Raw genomic sequence first — 21,360 nt, 5'->3', positions numbered from 1 at the left:
AGATTCCGAACGTTTCTATCGTACTAGCGTTCGCCACGAAACCAGCAACGTCGGCTGCTCTCCCGCCTGAGAATCCTACGTTCTCTGCGCCCTTTTCGTCGTTTCTCTTTCTTTCCGTCTATCTTCCTCTCCTTCCTCGATCCTCCGCTCGACGCCACCACTGCTCGCAGAGTTCTTGCCTGAAAGTGCATTCCATAAGTTCTGAATTCGCGCACGAAACCATTTCGAATTGTTCGTGAAGCTGAAGGGACTGTCGGTGCCGGCGGACGTGAAACGTTCCGCGGGAGACGATAGTCCGTGATTTATTTGATGTCCCTCCGAGAGAGAAAACGAGGAACCAGCGGCGGATGGGCCGTCGGTGGTATACGGCGCCCCGTGCACAAAACGACGCAACGACAACGAAACAAACGGCTTCCAGGCACCGGCTACGACGCCCTCGAATTTCTTACGAGCAACTGGGGTCACCGGGGTGCTTTCGTAGTACGGATCCCTGCGGGCGTAAAGCACGCCGTGACCGTAATCGAGTGGGCGAAGGAGAGGGAAGGAGGAAGAGAGAGAGAGAGAGAGAGAGAGAGAGAGAGAGAGAGAGAGAGAGATGCACTGCTTTCGGAATTGGAAGAAGCTCGTTTGGAAACGTCCGCAGATGCGTGCAGCATCGCGTTGATACCAGCTTGAAGATAATTTTGGGACGACGTTTATCTTGGAAATTCACTGCCGCAAGCCGTTCCAATTTGGGTTGCTTTCTTCATGCCAGGGTATTAGGTTGTCCCATAAGTTTCTTCCGCGCCACGCTATGAATGACTTTAACTGGCTTTGTTTATATAAACATGTAGGCTTATCTCTTAGCCGTTTATGGCATCGGTTTCAGTCATCCCAGAGCCCTTTCAAAGTACGTTTCGTTGGTGACAAAGTCTCTTTTAAAATTTTTTCTACACCGTTCAATATGGAGAGCCAAAAGAAGCATTTGCGGCATGTTATGCTTCATTGCTTTAAAAAAGGCAATAGTGCAAAGGACACTGCAGACGAGATTTCCACCGTTTACAGGAGTGGCACTACAACTATTAGGACCGTCCGCAATTAGTTTAAGAAATTTAGAGCTGGCAATTTTGAGTTGAAAGATGAAGACCGCAGCGGCCGCCCAGCAACAACGGATACGGACATTATCAAGACTGTGCTCGCTGAAAATCCGCGATATAGTGCGCGTGAGATAGTGAATGCCACTATACCATTCCCAAGACAACGGTACATGAGCATTTAACACGTTGACTGCCAGAGAAATATTCTTGAAAATTTCTGCTAGAATTTAAATTTCATTTAAGTTCGTTCTCTTTGAAGCTTAACTTTCAGAATTAATTTTTTTAGTTCTTCAGTGAAAAGCACTGTCACCCACATATGGGTGACGTGGCGATCAACGTGTCAATCAAGATGGGATATGCGAATTGATTTGAAGTTTGAGTTCCACACCTATTGACGGACACCGGCCTTATGAACCGCGTATCTACGTGCGATTTGCTTCTTCAGCGACACGAAAGAAATCCTTTCTTAAAGAGTCTTGTCACTGACGAAGAAACCTGGATTTTGTATCAAAATGTGCATCGAAAACGCACTTGGTCTAAAGAAAATAGACCTTCAACTGTTGCGAAGCCTGGGCTTCATCCGAAGAAGGTTCTTCTGTGCATTTTTTGGGACTGGAAGGGTGTAGTGTACTACGAGCTCGTTCCGCAAGGTATTACGATCGATGCTGACAAATATTGCAATCAACTGGATCAACTAAAAGCCGCCATAGCAGAAAAACGGCCAGAATTGGCGAACCGACAAGGTGTCGTATTCCATCACGACAACGCAAGACTACATGTTGCGTTGGCCGTAAGGCAAAAATTATTACAGTTTGATTGGGACGTTCTACCTCACCCTCCGTACTCCCCAGACCTTGCTCCATTCGATTATTACTTGTTCCTCTCTTTAAAAAATTCTCTCCGTGGTAAATCTTTCAAATCCATAAGCGAAATAAAAGCGCACCTAGATGAATATTTTGAAAGTAAGCTTCAACAATTTTGGAAAGAGGGCATAATGAGGCTTCCTGAGAGATTGAAGGAGGTTATAGAACAGAACGGTTCATATATAACATAGTAAATCAACCTTAAACAACAAATATCGTGTATTCATTTCGCATCAAAAAAAGGGAAGAAACTTATGGGACACCCTAATAGATAGTATTAGGTCGGTAGAACTCTTAATGAATAACAAGCTCTATATAGGATCACCGAGGGTTTCATTTTTTAATAATTTCTACTTAATAGGATAGGTAAGCATGCTTAGCAGACTGATAAATCTGTTAATCCGTTTAATTTTTCAATTGAATTTATATTATGGTTACAGAAAATCATTCTTAAATCTTTGCGGTCGATGCGCTTTAATGTTAAGCGTTACATATGAAATGCAAATGATTCGAAGTTTTCTTATTGCAGATTGTAATTTCTTAAACGCATGTCTTTCCGTTATACCAGTTCTTTTTCGAACGCATATACACATCGATTATCTTTGAAGGGTTAAACCGGAGTGAACCTATGCAAACAAGTTTGAGCATATACAAATACAACCAACATAAATTTAGCACGACAATAACGACGGAAATATACATATTGTTGGATGATACATCTTCCCTTTACTATTATTCACCTTCGATCACCAAATCCATCCATAGACAGTCGGGCTCTTGACATCGAAAAATACTCTATGGCGCAGTACACTTTCTAGTACAAAGGTTTCGTGCAAAGGTCTCGTGCAATGTCCGACTTGTACCACAGCTACTCGGGCGGGCGAGGAGCAAACGTGGCCCGAAGAGCAGAGAGACGAGCGCCAGAGGCATAACGAGTTTACCCTTCCGTAGTCCTGCCAGTCAAAATTGTCGAAAGGGATTACAGCTCGGTCTGTACTTACGAATTGCCGGTGTACGAAATTGGCTTTAACTGGAGAACGAGTTCGAATAGGGCACATCGAGTATTAAAGAACGTTCTGGAACTCACGAGCAACTCGGATCGCCTGATATTTGCGATAAGGTAAACAAATCGGCAGTCGATCGTCGATCGTCGGTCAGCCGTAGATCGGTTGAAATTACGGTCCAAGGAATAGCGTCCGGTGAGCAAGGTACAAGCGCGATCGGGTCGGGCAGGGGTTACGACAGGGACATTCAATGGGAATTATGATGTCGTTTTACGAGCGCCTCGTGAAGTCCGAAGGGATTAAATCGCGGCTACGCTCGTGAGACCAACGTGGTGTGCACACGGAGGAGAGTTCAGATCGATGAAAGGGATCAAAAGAATGGCTGTAAAAGGTCCGACGCGTTCTGGCCGATCGGTCCCGAAGAAATATTGAGAAATCTGTTACGATCGGACGGTTGCCCGTCGACGAGTCCGACATGGAGGCAAATTCCTTCGGTTGGTGTGTTTTAAACGAAACGTCGACGTAGACTGGACGCTAGGACCCCCTCTGAGCGACCTCGCTCCAACGAGACGAGTATGTAGGACACTGAACGATACGGAACGTCGTGTCACTCCGCATTCCCTATTGTTCCGTGATGCGGAGGAACCTTCGCAATTGTATTAACCATAGGAGGAGCATAGACTTTGATCTCGAGGATCTCTCGATAACCGAGGTTGGTTTCGATTATCTTCATAGCGCCCAACACAACGCGTTTCGATCGAGAGCTCCATTATTTTCCTGCGTGTGCGACTTCGAATAGTGTTCTGCATCGATCTCAAAGGCATGCGTTGAAAGCATCTAGAGGGAGATCGGATCGATAGGTTCTGAGAAGGTTTCAACGGTAGGGAAGAAAAATAACTGTATTTAATACTGAGTGTTGGTAGTTCGAGATTTGATTAGCTGTTGTTGGATTCAAGCTAAGAAGTATACTGTATTTTATTACAGTATTACTATTATAGGGCTTTCGCTAAGAAACTAAGAAAATTAATTTACAAGGAGAGACGTTAAAGAAAGTAAATTTGAATTAGAAAATTTGGATAAGGTTAAGAAAATAAATATAAAAGCAAATGTTAGATTACGTAGTTTCTAATTGTCCCAAAATAAAATCTTAGTCTTGTAGAAATTCTCACAAGTACTAGTCTAATAGTTAATATTATAAGGGAAAAATCACATATATTTACTCATGCCTTTGTAACTTTTAAATTATAAAAGATTTCAAAAAATGTTACAAATGTAACTTAATTGTTTCTGGAGGACTGTAAATTACTAGAAAAGAAGAGATTTCCAAAAATAGTACACTTTTAATTTGATATATTTTTCAATATCTTTAGTAATTTTAAAGTTGACAGCCTAATATGACGCTTGGATCTATTAGGTAGACTGGAAAGTAATGTCGTTTTTGCAATTTTAAATCCTTGTTTATCACACAACAGATCGTTGATTTTTATCGGTCTTTTAAAATTTGCACACTAGGTGGCTGTTGATAACGAGGGCGATTACAAATTTGCTTAAAAATAGAAATTTATCAAAAATTTGTTTGAATTTAGTGTAAAAGAAACGACATTACTTTCCAGTCTACCTAATATGAGTGATGACAAGTCCGGATGAGACGGTTTACACATCAAATTAATTGGATGATTCTGCGTGAAATCCAATGCATTCAAACATTACAAATAAGTAGTTGTCGAACCAATAAGGGCTGCATCTCAAAGACAAACAGTTCCAACACCAGTAGTTATCACGAACTCCTCTTTCGTTTTGAACGCGCGGACTACGCCTCATAAATTTCGCGACAGGACTTCCTGGCTTCACTCTGTATTCCCTCGCGTTACATCTTCTTTAATAGGACTCCTATGAAAGCGTCTCAACCTGAACACCGGTGTTCAGCGTCTCTTAATGGCAGAAACTTTTCAATTTTCGTAGCTCCCAAGAGTAACTGCTCTCTCCAGCCTCTGTCTACCCACGATTAACGCGTGGACGAAACTTTCCGCGAACAATGTCTCCGTCCACCCACGCGACAACCTGGCCGGGAGAATAGAGCTCGTCGAGGGGTTTCTAGCATCAAAACTAACAAGAGGAGCGACGATAAATCCCGTTTGACCGGTGTCACCGGCAACGATCGCGGCGACTGGTTCTCCCTGGCCTCGCGCACCTCAATCTCGCAACGAGTGTGCATAATGCACCGAGGCGGCGCGAGAGGCATCCGGAGGAGCACATAAAATTAAGCCGCAAATAAAATAAGCCCGCGCACGGCTTTGGCCAGGCCCTTCGGGGTTTTCGCGCCCGCTTATGCCCAGGAGGCCGTGAATCATCGCACCTAAACTAGTGACGTTTACTGTCAGGGATAACATTTGTCATACTAGACGGAGAGAAGCCTTGTCGGCCCGAAACGAGGCAGACCAGATTTGACGATGTGTCGGCCAGGACGATGGAGAGAGCCCACCAGGACCAGGGACCAGGACGAGGAGCAAAGAGAGAGAGAAAGGAGAGGGGTCGTAGGCTCATCCACGGGGCAGGACTCCAAGCACCACCGTAAATCTCCTGGCGAGCAGCGCCTCGAGACCGTTGAATTAACGGATCGCGATCGTAAAATGGGTGCGCGACCGTGCCTTTCTCGCGGCCTTCTCTCGCCAAGCGCCGAGGAGGCGTCTTTAGCGGGGGAGTGATTCACGACGGAGAGGAAATCCGATTTTCGTGGACATTCGTCGCGGTCGTTTACCCTGGAAGAGGCTCGTGCGATAGAATGTCTCTCGGCACCGCGAGAGTTAGGTCTGAGTATCGATGGAGTTCCCTTCTAGAGCCCAATTACCCGTTCGAGTGTAGAGTTAGAGAGTCCAGCGGACCACTCGATGCGTCGTTCGCCAATTAGAAGATTTTATCAGAGGATCCTGTTTGAACATAAGTCAGGGCAGACCACCTTCCATTAGCTCATCGCACAAAATGGATGGTTTGCGTTAAGTGGTACAAACCACAGCCAAAGTCTAACAGTGCTACTTATACTTGGTACTCTTCTAGTTGCATCGTGACGTTCATCTACGATAGTAGCGACAACAAGAAGTAAAAAAATAACGTATTAGCGACCTCTTCGTTGGATCGTTTACGTTGATTATTCCAAGATTTAATAGTTCCATCTTTCCGCCATAATCGTGGTTCCATCTACCGTTACTTCCGATGTCTGAGATAGAATTGGTGTTACCAAGAGGATACACCTATTCCCATGATCAAACGTCGTTCTCCTTGGCCTAATAGTCGCACAAATCGGTACGATCGACGAACAGTGGTCAGCGAGCAACAAGTCTCGAGAACTACGGTGGTAACCCATTAAAAAGTCACGTGATTTGGAGTGCCCCGGAACAAAGCTCGGTCTCCCAGGACCCGCAGCCGTTCTCAGCGGTGAATCCCAGAAGAGGAGATCGGTACCGACTTCCCGCGCCAGGGTGCTGTCAGTTATCAGTGCATAAACATTCGTTCTCCACGCCGGCGCGCCATGGTCCCTTCGCGCAGCGAGTTATACGCGGCAGGGATCGCCCGGAGGGGGACACCGGCACGCATAAAGTAACACAGCGAAGGGGGCAGCGAAAAGGGTTAAAAAAGAAGGCGATGCTGCAGAAGCAGGACGAACCGCGGCGGTGGAAAGGAAAGAAGAAGAGGAAGAAGAAGAAGAAGAAGAAGAAGAAGAGGAGGAGGAGGAGGAGAGGAGAAGAAGGAAAAAGGCTGAGGTGAAGGAGGCGGAGCACGGCGTCGCAACCCGGAGGAACGCGCGACGGAAGGGATGGAATATGATATAATGCAAAGGCAAAAAAGAAAGCTCGCTGCGGTCCAGCAGGGTCGGCCGGGTAGGGGGCGAAAAGGGGGAGATTTAAAGCCGCGTGGACATTGTCATCGGACGCACGGCTATAAACCAAACCGAGCTCGCTGCTAACTGAGACGCTCTCCGTTACCCAACGTCGTGCGTGTAACACGTACGCGGGGTGCCGCGGTTGGTTCGCGTTTCTCCAGCCTCTTTCTCGGTACGGATCTCTCTCGGTGCTACGGGAACCCCTCTAGCCCGTCCGTGTATATATATCGAGCTGCGTTTACGATCTTGGCAGCCAGAGCGGGACAGGTGTTATTTTTCATCGATTCGTTTCGAACCGCTGTCGTCCAAACGATCCCGCGTTCGCACGAGGTGCTTTAAGTTCCCCGACGATTTTCAGGGCTGCCTCCGGAGCTGGAGCGAGAGAAACGGCTGGAAAGAGGGTAGAGAGAAGGGTGGGCCACGAACAAGGACGCCAAAGCGATCCGATCGAGATCGTCGCGATAATAACGCATTCGGCAGCGGCGCGGTTCGAAAGAAGCAACACTGCCGTGTGATAGATAGAAAAAATCAAACGCGCGAAGCGTGCACCGCTTTTTTCGCCGTTTTTGTGTCGTTTGTATAAAAGTCGTTCGCTTCGAGTCCAACGACACCTTGGACCGTGTACCAATTGTTTTTGGCAGGATTTGGTTCTTTATTTGGACTTTTTTTACCAAAAGTCTCAAAGTTTGATACGCGTGTGTCTATATTTTAGTGGGCCCTTTAGGCTAGTCGTTTCTGTCTTTATCGAACTTTAGGGAAATGGAGTTTCAAAATTCGGATGGTGCAGTGTTCTGTAAATGACGCGAAAGGATCGAGTCGAAACGAAAATATTTAGCTAGGGGGATTTAGTAAGTTATAGACCTTTGTTTGCTCTTTTCTTTGAAGTATGTAGTCTTGAGATGAATTCATGCTACTTGTTATACAACTTTGCGTTGAAACATTCTTCGAAGCTTGATGCTACTTTTAGGTACTTCTCCCGAAGTCATTTCTTTAAATTCAATGTATTAATAGAATTAGGTATTAATAATTTTTTCTCAAAAAGTGACACTTGTAAACAGCCCGAGATGTATGGCGTTTCGTTCTAGATTAGTTAGAAATTCAATTTTCTTTTATCGGCAATCAGTCTGCAAAATACAATAGCTGCAAATGTAATTGGATGGAGAATTATGACTTGGAGGGAAGTATCTCATCCATCAATGTCAAGCTCTTCTACTGATGCAGGTGCAGTCTTATGTTGTACACGTGTTGGAAGTAGATCTAGGCCATTTTCACTTCTTTAAATTATGTAAAGACTTATAGATGAAGGTATCGTGGAAATTCTAGGTCGGTAGGTGTTCCGTTGTTTGTCTCGTTTATTTGATATCGACTTTTAGATGTTCCATACGTAATATTAAAAGAGGTTCCGTCGTCCACTGAGTTATTCACGCTCAATCATAATCTATCAGCAATTGCTTCATTCTCGCCAAAAGCTTCATACCAGATTTCTCGCCTACTATCAAAATGAACGTCATCTTCTTAATTCTTTGCCTCACAGTAAATGTAAATCCCTTGTATAGATAACATTGTTCTAAAGAATTCATGTATGTCAATAGTCTCGTGGATCCACGTGGCTCATTATTGATTTTATCAGTGATAGATACTCTGTATTAGTCTGTCGCTGAGTTTAATTTTGTATAATCTTCCAAATTATTGTCCTTCTATCACCAAAAAATTCGGATTCAATTTTGCTTTAATCCGTTCAAACATCATCTTCATCTTATCCAAAATTCCAGCTTCCCTTCGAGTCTTGATCCTCTACGCAAACTATTCTGGAATTTTACCGAAAAAATATTCTACGTGATCGGAATAACCTTTTGCCTTATAATATCGAGTAGCACACATTACCGCTCAATCATATCAAACACAAATCGTACTCGCGATACAAAATATGGTTCAACACGAATATTTGATATTCTTGGAAAGAATAATTGCCTGAAAAGTTTTGGTCACAGTTCATTTCATTTCTAACCACTGAGCAGAAACACATTGGACGTTTTGTCCCTTCAACTGTGATATTCGGTGCCTATTTGTGGCATACAAAGCAACGAATTGAATCGTAAAGCAAGGGGTGAATGGAACCACGCCTACAACTTCCTTCTAAAATCGCAATGGGAAGACTCAGTGCATTCCGCCAGGTTTTTAAAGTTTTGGAGCATCGCAGCAACCCTTGGACTTTTTGAAACTCACAAATCCAGTCAACCCTGATTCGAGGCCGCAATGAACCGCGACATTCCAAGAGCCTCATACACACAGAGAGGTATTAAGATATCCATCGGTAAACTTTTTCTCGCCGCCTGTGTGGCGACCGAGGTCACGTCTCCGCGTGGTCATGAGGAACCCCATAAAGACCTCGGAACGAAGTGACGTCCATCGAGCTCGGTACATCCATGACGGTTCGCCATCATCGATTGTTCCGTTTTGCCTTCAGCCGCATCCGTCTCATCCTCTCTAGGACCCGGGGAGAGAATTTCAAGACGTGATTTCAATGAACATTTCACAGCAGACATTGCGATACTGTAAACATCATTCTCAAAGACGAAAGAGTGCGAGCGAGGGCGTAAGGCCACTCTCAGAGTTGATAGGCTCTAACGCTATTGCTGAATTTCATCTTCGGTTACTTTATTTTCTTGGAAAGTAAGTAGAGTTTATGGTCAATTTGGAAGCCAGTCCAGATATCTACAAAAAGAATATATAAAGTATAAAGATTAAGTACATTGGAAAACAAAGCCTTCAAACTATCGTGAACGGTGTAATATAACCCATAGATGACACATGTGTACGTAGATGTAGATAATACCTTAGAATTAATATCTGGCTTGATATTTTAATTTTATAGATTTTTGTTTTATTTCCTTTCGTTTTATTTTACTTTGATTAGCGTCATTATTGCATATCGTTTGCGGCATCATACGAAGTAAAGATTCATTTACTGAAGGAGATGAGATACTGGAAAGTAAAGTGCGCAAAGAGGCGAGATCCTGTCGAATCGTTATTTCTGAACCTATCCTCGACGCGCGTACGTGATAATTCACGTGCCCACATGATGAACGAGTCGATGCGGAATAACGTGGCCTGCGAAGACTTATTATCACTGCGTCGAATTATACACGGTCCATCTTTAAGCTACAATGTTGTCTAGGGAATTAATAGATACTACTTGCTTGCTGCTTCGTATCCACGTTGGAATAATTGCCTGCGCCAAGAAACGAACGACGCATCGAGCCTGATTATCCCTTCCGATGAGTGCTTACATATGAGAAAACGACGCTTGTGAACTATGATTTTAGATGTTTAGCAAACTCGTGCGATGAGTGTTTACGGTTTTTTAAAGCAATGTTTCTTTGCTCGTCTTAGCAATGTTGGTTAGCCTTACGGTGATATTGTTGTTGTATTTCTTACGAGAATGGTTAAGTTTAGCCGTATGCGTTCCAGAGGGTCGAAGAAAATGACGCCAGTACGTGATATACTCCGCTTGATGGAATATGGTATTCGTTAACGGTAGATGGAATAAAGTATGTACTTACTCGCTCACGAAGCTATGTTTAGAACCGATGTTGAATAACCTCGGTTGATTACGTTTCAGTCGCAATATCGGCGTTACGAATGACCGCGGAACAAGATGGCATAAATTCGGAACATTGGCACGTTTAGGTTGCGCCGTTCGATACTCTGTCGCATGTAACGTCACGTAACACGAACCCTTGATGTCAAACATTGTAGCACGACACACGATACACGGTAATCGTTTGCCAGAAGCAACAGTTCGACTCGAGCCATAATGTAAACCAAATTTCAGGCCCAAATTGATTAAAGCTGCAACAGCCGACGCGGAAACGTGATCATTCGAACGCAAGTAGCATATTCGTAAAACTAACTTCCAATAGTTACAATATTTCGGTGGTTAAGTATGATTCACTAAATTAGCACGTAGCCACGTATACCCAAATGAAGCATTACTGCATACGTTAGATTCTTAGTTCTCACAATGAAAACGAAAAGAAGGCGTTACATCGAGCATCCTATTAATTCATCGCTCTATTGTATTTATGTATCACATTATCTTTTACCAAAACTTTTATGTAAATAATGGTAGATAATGAAGAATAATGTAAATAATGAAGAACCTGATGATTAATCGATTGCAAGACAAAAGGATATCTTACAATTAGTCAGATGTGTTAATATTTCTACGAACAATCCGAACAAATAACAAAGGAACATCCGTGGGGTGTATAAACGTATTCCTTGAGTACTTATAAAATGCACAACATCTGAAGATCTATAACACCTTAAACAACTACCCCAATTCAACAGCCGCAACAGTCAGCTTTCTGTACTCGGTAAATAGATCGAGGTTGACCGCATTAAAAACAATCTTCCGCGGCAAGTTACCGTAGCAGCCAGCCTAATAATAGTCGTAAGAGTAAGGATACCATCGTACCACCGTAGAGGCATTAGAAACCGTGAATCGGTGGGCTCCCGTGCCGTGAGCTCGTAACCTTTGAAGAGATCCACCGTGGCCAAATGATACAAGATAACAGAGCATTACAGATAACGGTATTAGATCTATGGCGGGTAAGCGGAGATAATCGCACAACGATGAAGTGGACGAGGAAGATCCGCCTGGAGTACGTTTAGCAAATCGGGCACTACCGAATCGTGCGAAAACGTCACGGACTCTTGCCTCGGGACACCTAGATCGGGGACACTCGATTTGTCCTTGAGCAACTTGAATTTTAAGAGGCTCGAGGTGTGCAATTTCTACACTCAAGTGATATACTCGACGAGTAAAGAGACTTTGTAGTTCATTTCGTGGAGTTAAGTACTGGAATAAAGTGAGAGTGCTATTATCAGTAGGGGTTTGCTGTAGTCTTCGATTACTTACATCACAAGTTAAAAGTAAAATGAAGCTAAGTCTCGCTTAATGCGTAAAATGCTTACCTACCGATTAGTGAAACTGCGTGGAAAATAATTTTGGGTTCTGCACTTTTACATAGTAACTTATGTTGTTTAACAAATCGCTTGTTTATTATGGAATTAAAGGGATTCTTAAACTTCTTTGGAAACGCAAGAACAGTTTGTATGTACGTACTGTGCTTGTTCGTTTAGAATGAATGTTTATCATCTTTGATCTCTAATAGTCTGAGAAATGTTAGCATAAGATACTGCAGTTGATCCTTTTGAATATGTATAGATAACGTGAAAGCAACAATGTCCTCGTGTATCTGAGGAATTGTTTATAACGCACTAGAAACGCTAAAGCAATTAAGGTATCGCAAACTGTGTTACGCTATTTGAACGAAATACCCAAAAATGTTCATAGCGCAACAATAGGTGGGTAATTACATTTGATACAGATCAAATAAAATAAATGCCACAAAATTAATATTAATTTGTCCGTTTCACCAGGTGTACAAGCAACAAGACGCTCTCATACTTTTAGAATGTAGTGTAACTTCATATGATGTCCCACGAGAGATTTTGAACCAAAAAAGTATTAGAAGGTCCGTATCATCTAGATATCTGGTGTAGGAATACAAGCTATACTGGTTAATCGCTACAACTATCGTCACCACAAATAATGCTACAAACTATTTCCCGTTTTATAGTATCGCTACTAGTATGTCTCCATGGATAAGATACAAAGAACGTCTCTTCAGGTTCGTACGAAGAGACGAAAAACGAAAGAGCAGAACAGCTAAACGTAAAATCTACTCCAGAACCCGAACAAACTGGTGAATTTGCGTCTACCGTAGTAATTGATAAAGACGTACAATACACCTAGGATGCTCAATCCGTCTCTACATTTTAACTAATGTACTATGTAGTGAAAGATACGCAGCTAGGCATGTCTGGAAACACGAAACCGGCTCGTGCAACCGATATACGAGCGATAACACGAGAAATCACATATTAAACATCCAGTGGCAACAACAACGAATAGAACCGTGATTACAGATTGAACGCTTCCAGTTTCAACAACTATATGTAGACATGTCTACGTGACGATACAATGCAATAAGGAAGCAGACATGGGTAAAAATGCTAATATCGCTATAAATACACGCGGAACATCCAAGTTCTAATGTAACTTGCTAATAGATTTGAAGTCGTAGTGGACAGGATATTTTCCATTCGAAAAGACCTACCAAACGTATTGCGAAAGTTCTTTACTTACACTTCGATCAAAAAATCTGCGTTTCCGTCTTGTTTTTGACAATACCGGGAAATCATGCGTTTCTGACAATTTACGTTCGCATAAAATTATCCTGCGCAATTGTTAACAAAGTTTAAACTACGAAATTTCCTCAAAGGGGATATCCGAGTACAGAAGGTTAATTATAAATCTTCTCCGCCAATTCGAGCTCAAAAAGGTTAAGAACCACTGCCGCAAACGTTCATCTTACACCTTGGGACAAGTATTCGAAACTGTCGGTGAATTCTTAGACGCGGCGCGTTCGAGCGTTCCTGGAGCTCCATTTGTACCTCGTCGGCCGGAATTTGTCTCTCCGGGAGACAGTAAATGCGATCGTGTCCCCATTAAGGGGTTTACAAACGGGGACCTCGTACTTTTTATCACGGCCAGGAAGCCCGTTTCACTCGGAAAGTCTCTCCGAATGGGATTGGCGGGGGGACCGCGAGGGCGATAACGTTCTCGCAGGTGCGATCCCGGTCCCGCGACGAATTACGAGCGTACCAATCGACTTTCGGCTACCATCGATGCCACCGCAGATTAGCAGTCGATATATACGCTCACGCACGATGACCGCCACCCTGTCCCACGGATGTGTGGATGAACACTAGCCAGTTGGGCCGTTGGAACGAAGCTGCGCGTACCATGGGTGGTAACTTAACACCTTAACGGATATTTATGGGCTTTTGCTAACGCAAAAGATAAAAATAACGTTTTCGTCTGGCCCTGGGCCAAGCTTGTACAACACGGCGTGCACACGCCCGTTGCCGCGACGCATGTGCGTGAGCGCTCCGATACGACACACCTGCCAGTGGCCCGTGAAAACCTCCGCACCCCAAATATTGGATTTGACCGCGTGGTGGTGTCCCTGGTGTGTTACCTTCGACTTGCTTAGGTGTGCGTGCACGTGAAATATACGCGTGTCAGTGCAGACACGCTTTTGATTTCCTCTGAATATGCGTATTCAAGTGGCCACAAGGGTGGCGATATACGTACGCGGGAGTGTAAATTCGATGGTCGAACGTGTGTATTCATGCATTCCACCGGTTACAAAGTTGCGTACACGGGTGCCAACGTGTATAGGTTCTTATTTACGATGGAATTACGTTAATACTTTCCGGGATGCATCGCCCACGGCGGGGACAAAATCTGAAATCTCGACCATGATTCCGGACCCGGCACGTCTCAATTATGCTGGGTAAAGGGGTTCTCGATCTTAATCAACTCTGTAATATTTTTTGGAGTGACGGGATCGCGCGTAATGCTCCATTCGCGGATCGTGCGGGTCCGATAACGAGCGATACGAATCGACGAATGTTATGGGCTTAACTGAATGCGGTGGTCGATCTCCCGGGGAACTGTCCAGTGGAACCGCCAGGCAATTATTTTGCTCTTCCGAAGGTGTTCCGAGGTGACTCGTGAATTGGAGTTACACTTATGGACTTTTAGGATTCGGAGATGGTCGCTGGGGTGTTTTATTGTTGTTGTTGCTACCAACAAGAATGTTCGAAAATCTTTTATTATCAAATTGCAGGATTGGAAGATGGGAGTGCTGGCGTCGAAGATTAAGACGGTATAGAGATCAAATTTTTGATGTATAAATTCTAAAATTCGGAAGCTACTGATGCGAAGGTTTGTAATCGTTTCTATCAGGTACCACAGAATCCAGCAGCGTATGATTCAAAGGTTATCGAAACAAAATGATAGGATTTTGCAGCTTGTCAACAGGTTGACAGTATGCATGAAAGCCAAGAAACGTTTAGACTATTTTTGACTTCCATTTTATAACATTTTCCCAACTCTCTCGAAAAACCTCCAAAAGGAAGCAGGAAGAACTTCACTCAGCCAATCTAAAACTTGCATTCAAAAAAGTGTAGAGGCCTTTCGCGAAGTTTATAGTTTTCCCAAATTAGAAATTGTCTTCCCATAAATCAATCAATAGATATCAATAGAGATCAATAGATGTGAAAATCTTCACTAATATTAATATTGTACATACATACATGCATGTACATATTCCATTTCAGATTAGTGTATCATCGGTTCGATATTATTGCTGTAGCCTACGTGTTATCCACTATTTAGTGTATTAAATATGTAATGTTTTTATAGTTTTTTTAATAATATCCGAACATTTATTGCAAACAAGCAATAATTTCAAAACTATTAGGTCATCCCATAAGTTCGTGCTGCAGACTGAGCCAATATTTAATTAAAAAACTAAAGAAATTTTATAGTGACTGCGTAATGATTACGTTAGAAGGGCGGAAAATATTGTAAAACTAGGGAATTACCTTTTCTTATAACACCTAATGGTATGTTTCGTCTATTAATTTGAGTAGCGCAAGAATAAGTGGCATGAACTTATGGGACGACCTAATATTAACGTAAGGTTTCATGATTATAAAGTTTTGCTACAAGGTTCTTGGATTCGATTGTTGTTACCGTGTTCTAAAATTTGTAAGATTAATGGTGTAATACTTTAGAATTATGATGTTCGTTATCGGGCATATAAGGTATTATTGAATTATAGAATATTATTACCGCTCAGTTATACGATTCAGAAAGGCATCGCTAAAGGACTTTGAAATTTAAAGGTCATACTCGATGATTATCGTTGTAACATTTCCTTTTGTAAAATTTGAAAACCCTCGTCGTCATCCGACGACAAAGTATCACACATGAATTCTTCACATGAACTATAAGATTATCATCGTATTCCACAATTCAAGGATCACCTTCAACCATACTTGCGGCTAGAGTCTAATCCTCAGGAGTCGTCGCACTCGACTCTCAAGATTCATCTTCACATCGTATTCCACGATTCGTCGTCGAGGCAGCGACCGCGACAATTGTTCTTCTCGCGCGAAACTGAAGTTACAAAGTAAAACGCAGACGGGAGGCACGGAATCAGAGTCGAGGAGCCGGTATTAATGAATTAAATTTAGCGGGAGTCAGCGGAGTGGCACAAAAAGAAAAGTCAACGAGGAAAGTCAAACAACGTCTGGTCCGCCACTTCCGTTCGCGCCCGCCCCCGCCTTTGGTGCACACGCACAGACAGGTCCAAGGGAACAGAATGGAAAGCTCGCGCGAAATTCGTTAATTGAAACGTCTCGAGCCGTATATATACGGTAGCCATGTACAGAAAAGGGCGTGGCAGCTGCGATTACTCCATGGTGGGCGGGAAAAGCAGTATAAGTCATATTTACTTCGCGCGCGGTGCGAGTCGGTCTCGAGTCGAGGTACCCTCGTCCTGAGCTCTTCTCCGTGTCGCCACGAAGAAAAGGGGGATGAAAACGAACCCATTTGGGTTACTCGTTCACCGGTACCCGTGCACTCTCTTTCACCTGCGAGCACACTTTACGCTGCGTTTTAGCCAAACACGCAACCGTGTAAGTATATCTGGTCACCCTTCACGGTTCCTGCCTTGGTGCTTTGCATCTTCGCGGTTACCCAAGGTGGCAACGTCTAATTATTCCGCGGAAAGTTCATCCTCCAATTACGCCGAGCCGCTGCCGCGTTGGCATTTTACCGATTTTTCGTTCCATTGTTGTTATCCTCGGACTGACCTTCAGCTGACTGGCAACGCGCGCGTTTATTCGCCGATTTGCAACGCGATGGTTGGCAATTTCGCGGCCATTGTTTTCTAAAACAAACGTCTAGTCTCCGGACGCCTATGTGTGAGCGATTAATCGTATAGAAGGTAGGGGTTGCGTAATGACGAGTCTCCCGTGAAATGGATTCTGTGTAATAAGATAACTGTTGATTGGAGAACAGTTTATACTAAGCATATACACAGTTGTATGTTGCTGAGTGAATTGTTTCATAAAGTTGGATATGAAATCATAGTGGTATGTTTGAATCTTGATACAGAGTCGATGAGATGGAACTGGTCATGTTCAAGGCCAGTGTAACGAGACTCTGACACAACACTTGCATTTATTTTTATTTCAATGTAATAAATATCATGGGATATTCTTGATGTAATTTTTGATACTTTGCTCATCTTCTTCTACAACATCATGTCTATAAATTAATAGAAACATGTAGATTCGTGAATGGTGTCAGTACTGATTTTAGTAAGCGCCAAACCTATTTTACAATTAGTAACTACATATATTATACGCTCTCGATGTCATGCATCCACTACACCAGATTAATTATCATATGGGAAGTGATTCCAAATAAATGTTTCGCTCAGGAGCTTATTAATTAGACTAACAAACGTAACATACAAATACTGAAAGCTCAGAAAGTTAATCGATTCAAACTCTTTTAAGACCAATCATCGTACAGTGAATAAAGCAACGAAATCCAAGGGTTACTCAAGTACATATTCCGGATTCCTCCCGGTCTCATCTTCTCATGTATACACTAAACACTATAATATGCATTCTATTATTAGAATTAATGTTGCTAGAAATTTTGATTTTGCATTCATTATGCAAATAAAACACTAATCTGCTAATTGGTCCTGGGGGTTTTTCGCTAATTCCTGGGGCTGACGGTACTCGTACCATTTAGTCCACGCTTCCAGGAAATCCTCTTCCTTCGGATTAGTGTCTCTGAGTCGCGTCGTCGACGCGAAATCGATTCTATCTTGATCTCTCCGATCTCGCCAGGGGGATTAGCTAAAAACAGCGAACTAGGCCCTCGACAACAGAGAACTTGGTCGAAGAACAATCTTGTATACAGGACCACGATGCTCTGCCACGTGTGAGTTACTTCGATCGTCTTTTAGTCTGCCCCCCTACGGTTGAGGGACGAGGGCAACCTGGAAGGGCTGCGGAAGAGAAACAGACGTCCGTACACGACATAAGCATATCAATAAAATGTTTAATTGGCGTTTACATTTCTTCATTCGGCCCAACAAGATCGCGATACCGATCTTCCGCCCGGTTTCTCGTTCAGCCCCGTGTAAGCTCGTCCTTCCACCGTCGCCCTTCCTCCGCGATGCACCTCGAGTCGGATGTCAGACGTCTGTTGGAGGTTGGCGGCCTCCCCGAATACGGAGATGGAGGGGAAGAAGCGAAAAGGAGAAGAGAAGAGAAGAGAAGAGAAGAGAAGAGAAGAGAAGAGAACCAGGAGAAAATCGAGCGAAACTGCTGTGGGACGAGGCAAACGACGAACGTGGAAATAAAAGGGCCGCTGACGGTCGACCAGGGTATGGCGTCTTTCGGTATCCCTTACAGGTGCTACTGGCACGTACTCTCGACTTTACTGACGGACTCACCGTGGCTGACTGACGAATCGCTCAGAGAGAAGCGACGTTGCTCACCTTATCTTGTTGGAAATTTTTTGGCCGCTGTGTTTGGCTTGTTTCCGATTAAAAACAGGGGAATTTGAAGATTTACCTGTGAATTAGTATTTAGTAATGTATAATAGTATAGGAGTGTTCTTGGATTCTGTAAAATTGATAGATTAATTACTAAAAGAGAATGATTAATTAGAAGTTAATCTAGGAGTATTCCTAAAAATTATTAGTTCAGAGTTTTGGGACGCTAATTTCAGGAAACTACAAAAATAATATATTAACATGTTTGTTTTGATTTTGATAAATTTTTGTAATATGTTCATTAGTTCGAACTAGCAAACAATAAATGTATGCTAATTCTTGAGTTGTGGTTCCTGTCACAAACATTATTTGAAATGACAATTAATTTTTCAATAACGTAAAAATAGGTAACATACGTCCACAGTAGAGGAAAATAGACCATTGTGAAACAATTTATTAGTCATTTATATTTTAAATTATATTGTTAAAATTTATGATTCTACGAACTAAATTTACGAACAAATCAGCAATAATTATGGAACAACAACTTATGGAAATAGTGAGGCTTGTCTAACATTCTATTCTTTACAATTTTTTATTATTTTTAATTTACAGGAAAATAGATTATTTGAAGAAATATTTGTGAATTTTAGAGAGGATTCAAAAGCCTTAAGGGCCGAAAACATTTAGTATTTGTTTCTTATGACTAGTAACTCATTAATTACGTTACAAATATAAGTTACTTACTTATTAGTTATTACTTTGTCCATGTTTTACTGATGTTTGATCGGCAATTGATCCAACTATACATTACGATTAAAACACAATAAACGGATTTTATACTTACCTCGAAAATATAGAACAGAATGTGTTCTTACCACCTTTTTCATTCGAATAGTTGAAATAAACAAGCATCGAGCATACGATGTTTTATCCAGAAATTTATAATTAACGTTTTATTTCATTTGAAATTCGTGCAATAGTTTCATTTAATTTCCAATTACGTATTCGTCCGTGCATTGATTGCGTCTGACAAATTGGTTTACCACTGTAATTTAATCTTTTAATTTGATTTCGAATATCGGATTGCGGTGCTAGCGTGAAAACTGATGAGACTAACTTTACTATGAGGGCTATTACCTCTCTTTCTTAAAAAGCTTAACTATCTATTTACGGTCAACTAGATTTTATTTAAATGTGTGACGTTGATTTGTTCTTTTTTACATTAATACGTTTTTTCTATAATAAATATCGATATGCTAAAAACGGCAGATTTAAACTATTTGCAAATAATTAATGCGAACCAAGGCACGCAAGGTATTGAAAACAAACTTGATCGTCCAGAGTCAATTGTAAAATATATATAATCGTCTGAAATTTGAATATCTTTTGAAAGGAATTAACGGTAAGAACATTTCTTCATACCAGTTCTGTTGTACAAGTATGTCTAGAATGGTAGTTCGAAGAGCTTAAAAAGAGAAATTTATCTCTAATTAACATATAACTGAACATTTGGATTCACTGCAGGGGACACAATGAACCAGGTCAACTTTAAAATGCAAATGTTTAAAACTTGAATTCGTTAAGAAGACTTGTTCGTTTATATTCCGTCGTAGATTCGAGCAAATCCAATTACAAAATTCTCATTTTTTAAACTGAACTGAATTTAAATAGAATTAATTCTCAGTCTTAATCTTCGACACGCCCAGAAATCGTATTTCACCTCGTACAGCTGACACTCGTGCGATAATCGAGCGACGATGAAGAACCCGGTTGCACCTGTTTATCGTACACACGTCAGTGTCCGAGCTGCTCTTTGCGTAATGATCTCGATCGCGTAATTAATTAACGAAAGGAGCGAACGAAACGCTCGAAATTCGACTGGCGACGAGTGACCACCGTAAAACAACTCAGTTCCAGGGAACGGGGACGCCGACACGGAGGTGCGACCAATTTTTATCTGATAAACGCCTGCCGAACGTACGAGCATCGGCAACAAGGGGAAAGATTGGCCCAATTATTTCTTCTACACGGCGAAATATTTCTCGAATCGAAATCGTTGGGGAACAAAAAGAGAAAAGGGAATCCGATTGGAGCCGCTGTTCCCCTCATGCGATATTTCACGCAGAACCGAACATCGAGCAGTGACGTAATCGCTTAATTAACGGGACGCGCTATTTAACCTCTTCAAGCCTAATGCGTACATTATAATGTACGTGGACTTTAAAATTATCCTTTAATACAAATTAAACGGTTTCCTTAAGTAATGAATCCTCGTACTAACTATCGATGCCTGTTTAAGAATACTTCGAACCAATCAATAGGGTTTGTTATGACGTATTGCAAATAACTTGTTACTTACGCAATATAGAAGATCATGAGAAATGTAGCTAGACGTATTGAAAGAAGTATTGTTATTATGGAACATATATTTTATGTAATAATTCTTTACATAGGAACTTCAATTCATAAACTCGACAAGTTCTTTCCTTAATTGGCACCAAAGATTGTCAGTATGGTTTAGGCTTGGTGATTGTAGTGACCGATCTATGTATGTATAATCATCCGTTATGTAATCCATGCAATCGATGAAGGAGACGTACACCTAAAGCAGTCATACACCCCTATATCATTATGTTTCTTTCACTAAATGTATAAATGTATAACAAAGTTCATATTGGTTCTTGTTTTTATACCGGTTTGTCATAACAATCCTTTGTACTTCCTCAGAGCTGATGTCGGTATTATTAAATATTTTTAATCGCTTCATTACTAGTATGGCATTGTAAACTTCACCTGATCGTATAGAATGGATTATTCCACGCTTGATTCTATCGAAGAGATTTGCTTTTTAACTAAGTTTATTTTTTTCCCCACTCTTTGCATACTACTTGTTGTATTAAGTGGACTGGAAAGTAATGTCGTTTCTTTTACATTAAATTCAAACAAATTTTTTATAAATTTCTATTTTTAATTATTAATTATATAATCGCTCCCGTTATCAATAGCCTTTTGCCATCTATTGTGCAAATT

At 41.9% G+C, this 21,360-nt stretch overlaps 1 protein-coding gene across 1 annotated transcript; it reads left to right on the top strand.

Annotated features, from left to right (window-relative positions):
• Positions 1 to 943: 943 nt before the first annotated feature.
• LOC128881130 (histone-lysine N-methyltransferase SETMAR-like) lies at positions 944 to 12,644 on the top strand. Its single transcript, XM_054131926.1, is given in 5 exon segments — positions 944 to 1,219; positions 1,222 to 1,259; positions 1,422 to 1,571; positions 4,353 to 4,432; positions 12,520 to 12,644. Coding segments are annotated over 5 exon segments (669 nt in total).
• The last annotated feature ends 8,716 nt before the right edge of the window (positions 12,645 to 21,360 follow it).

The sequence above is a fragment of the Hylaeus volcanicus genome, chromosome 1 (assembly GCF_026283585.1).
Source record: "Hylaeus volcanicus isolate JK05 chromosome 1, UHH_iyHylVolc1.0_haploid, whole genome shotgun sequence".
Taxonomy (NCBI): domain Eukaryota; kingdom Metazoa; phylum Arthropoda; class Insecta; order Hymenoptera; family Colletidae; genus Hylaeus; species Hylaeus volcanicus.
This window is presented reverse-complemented; position numbering and strand designations above follow the sequence as displayed.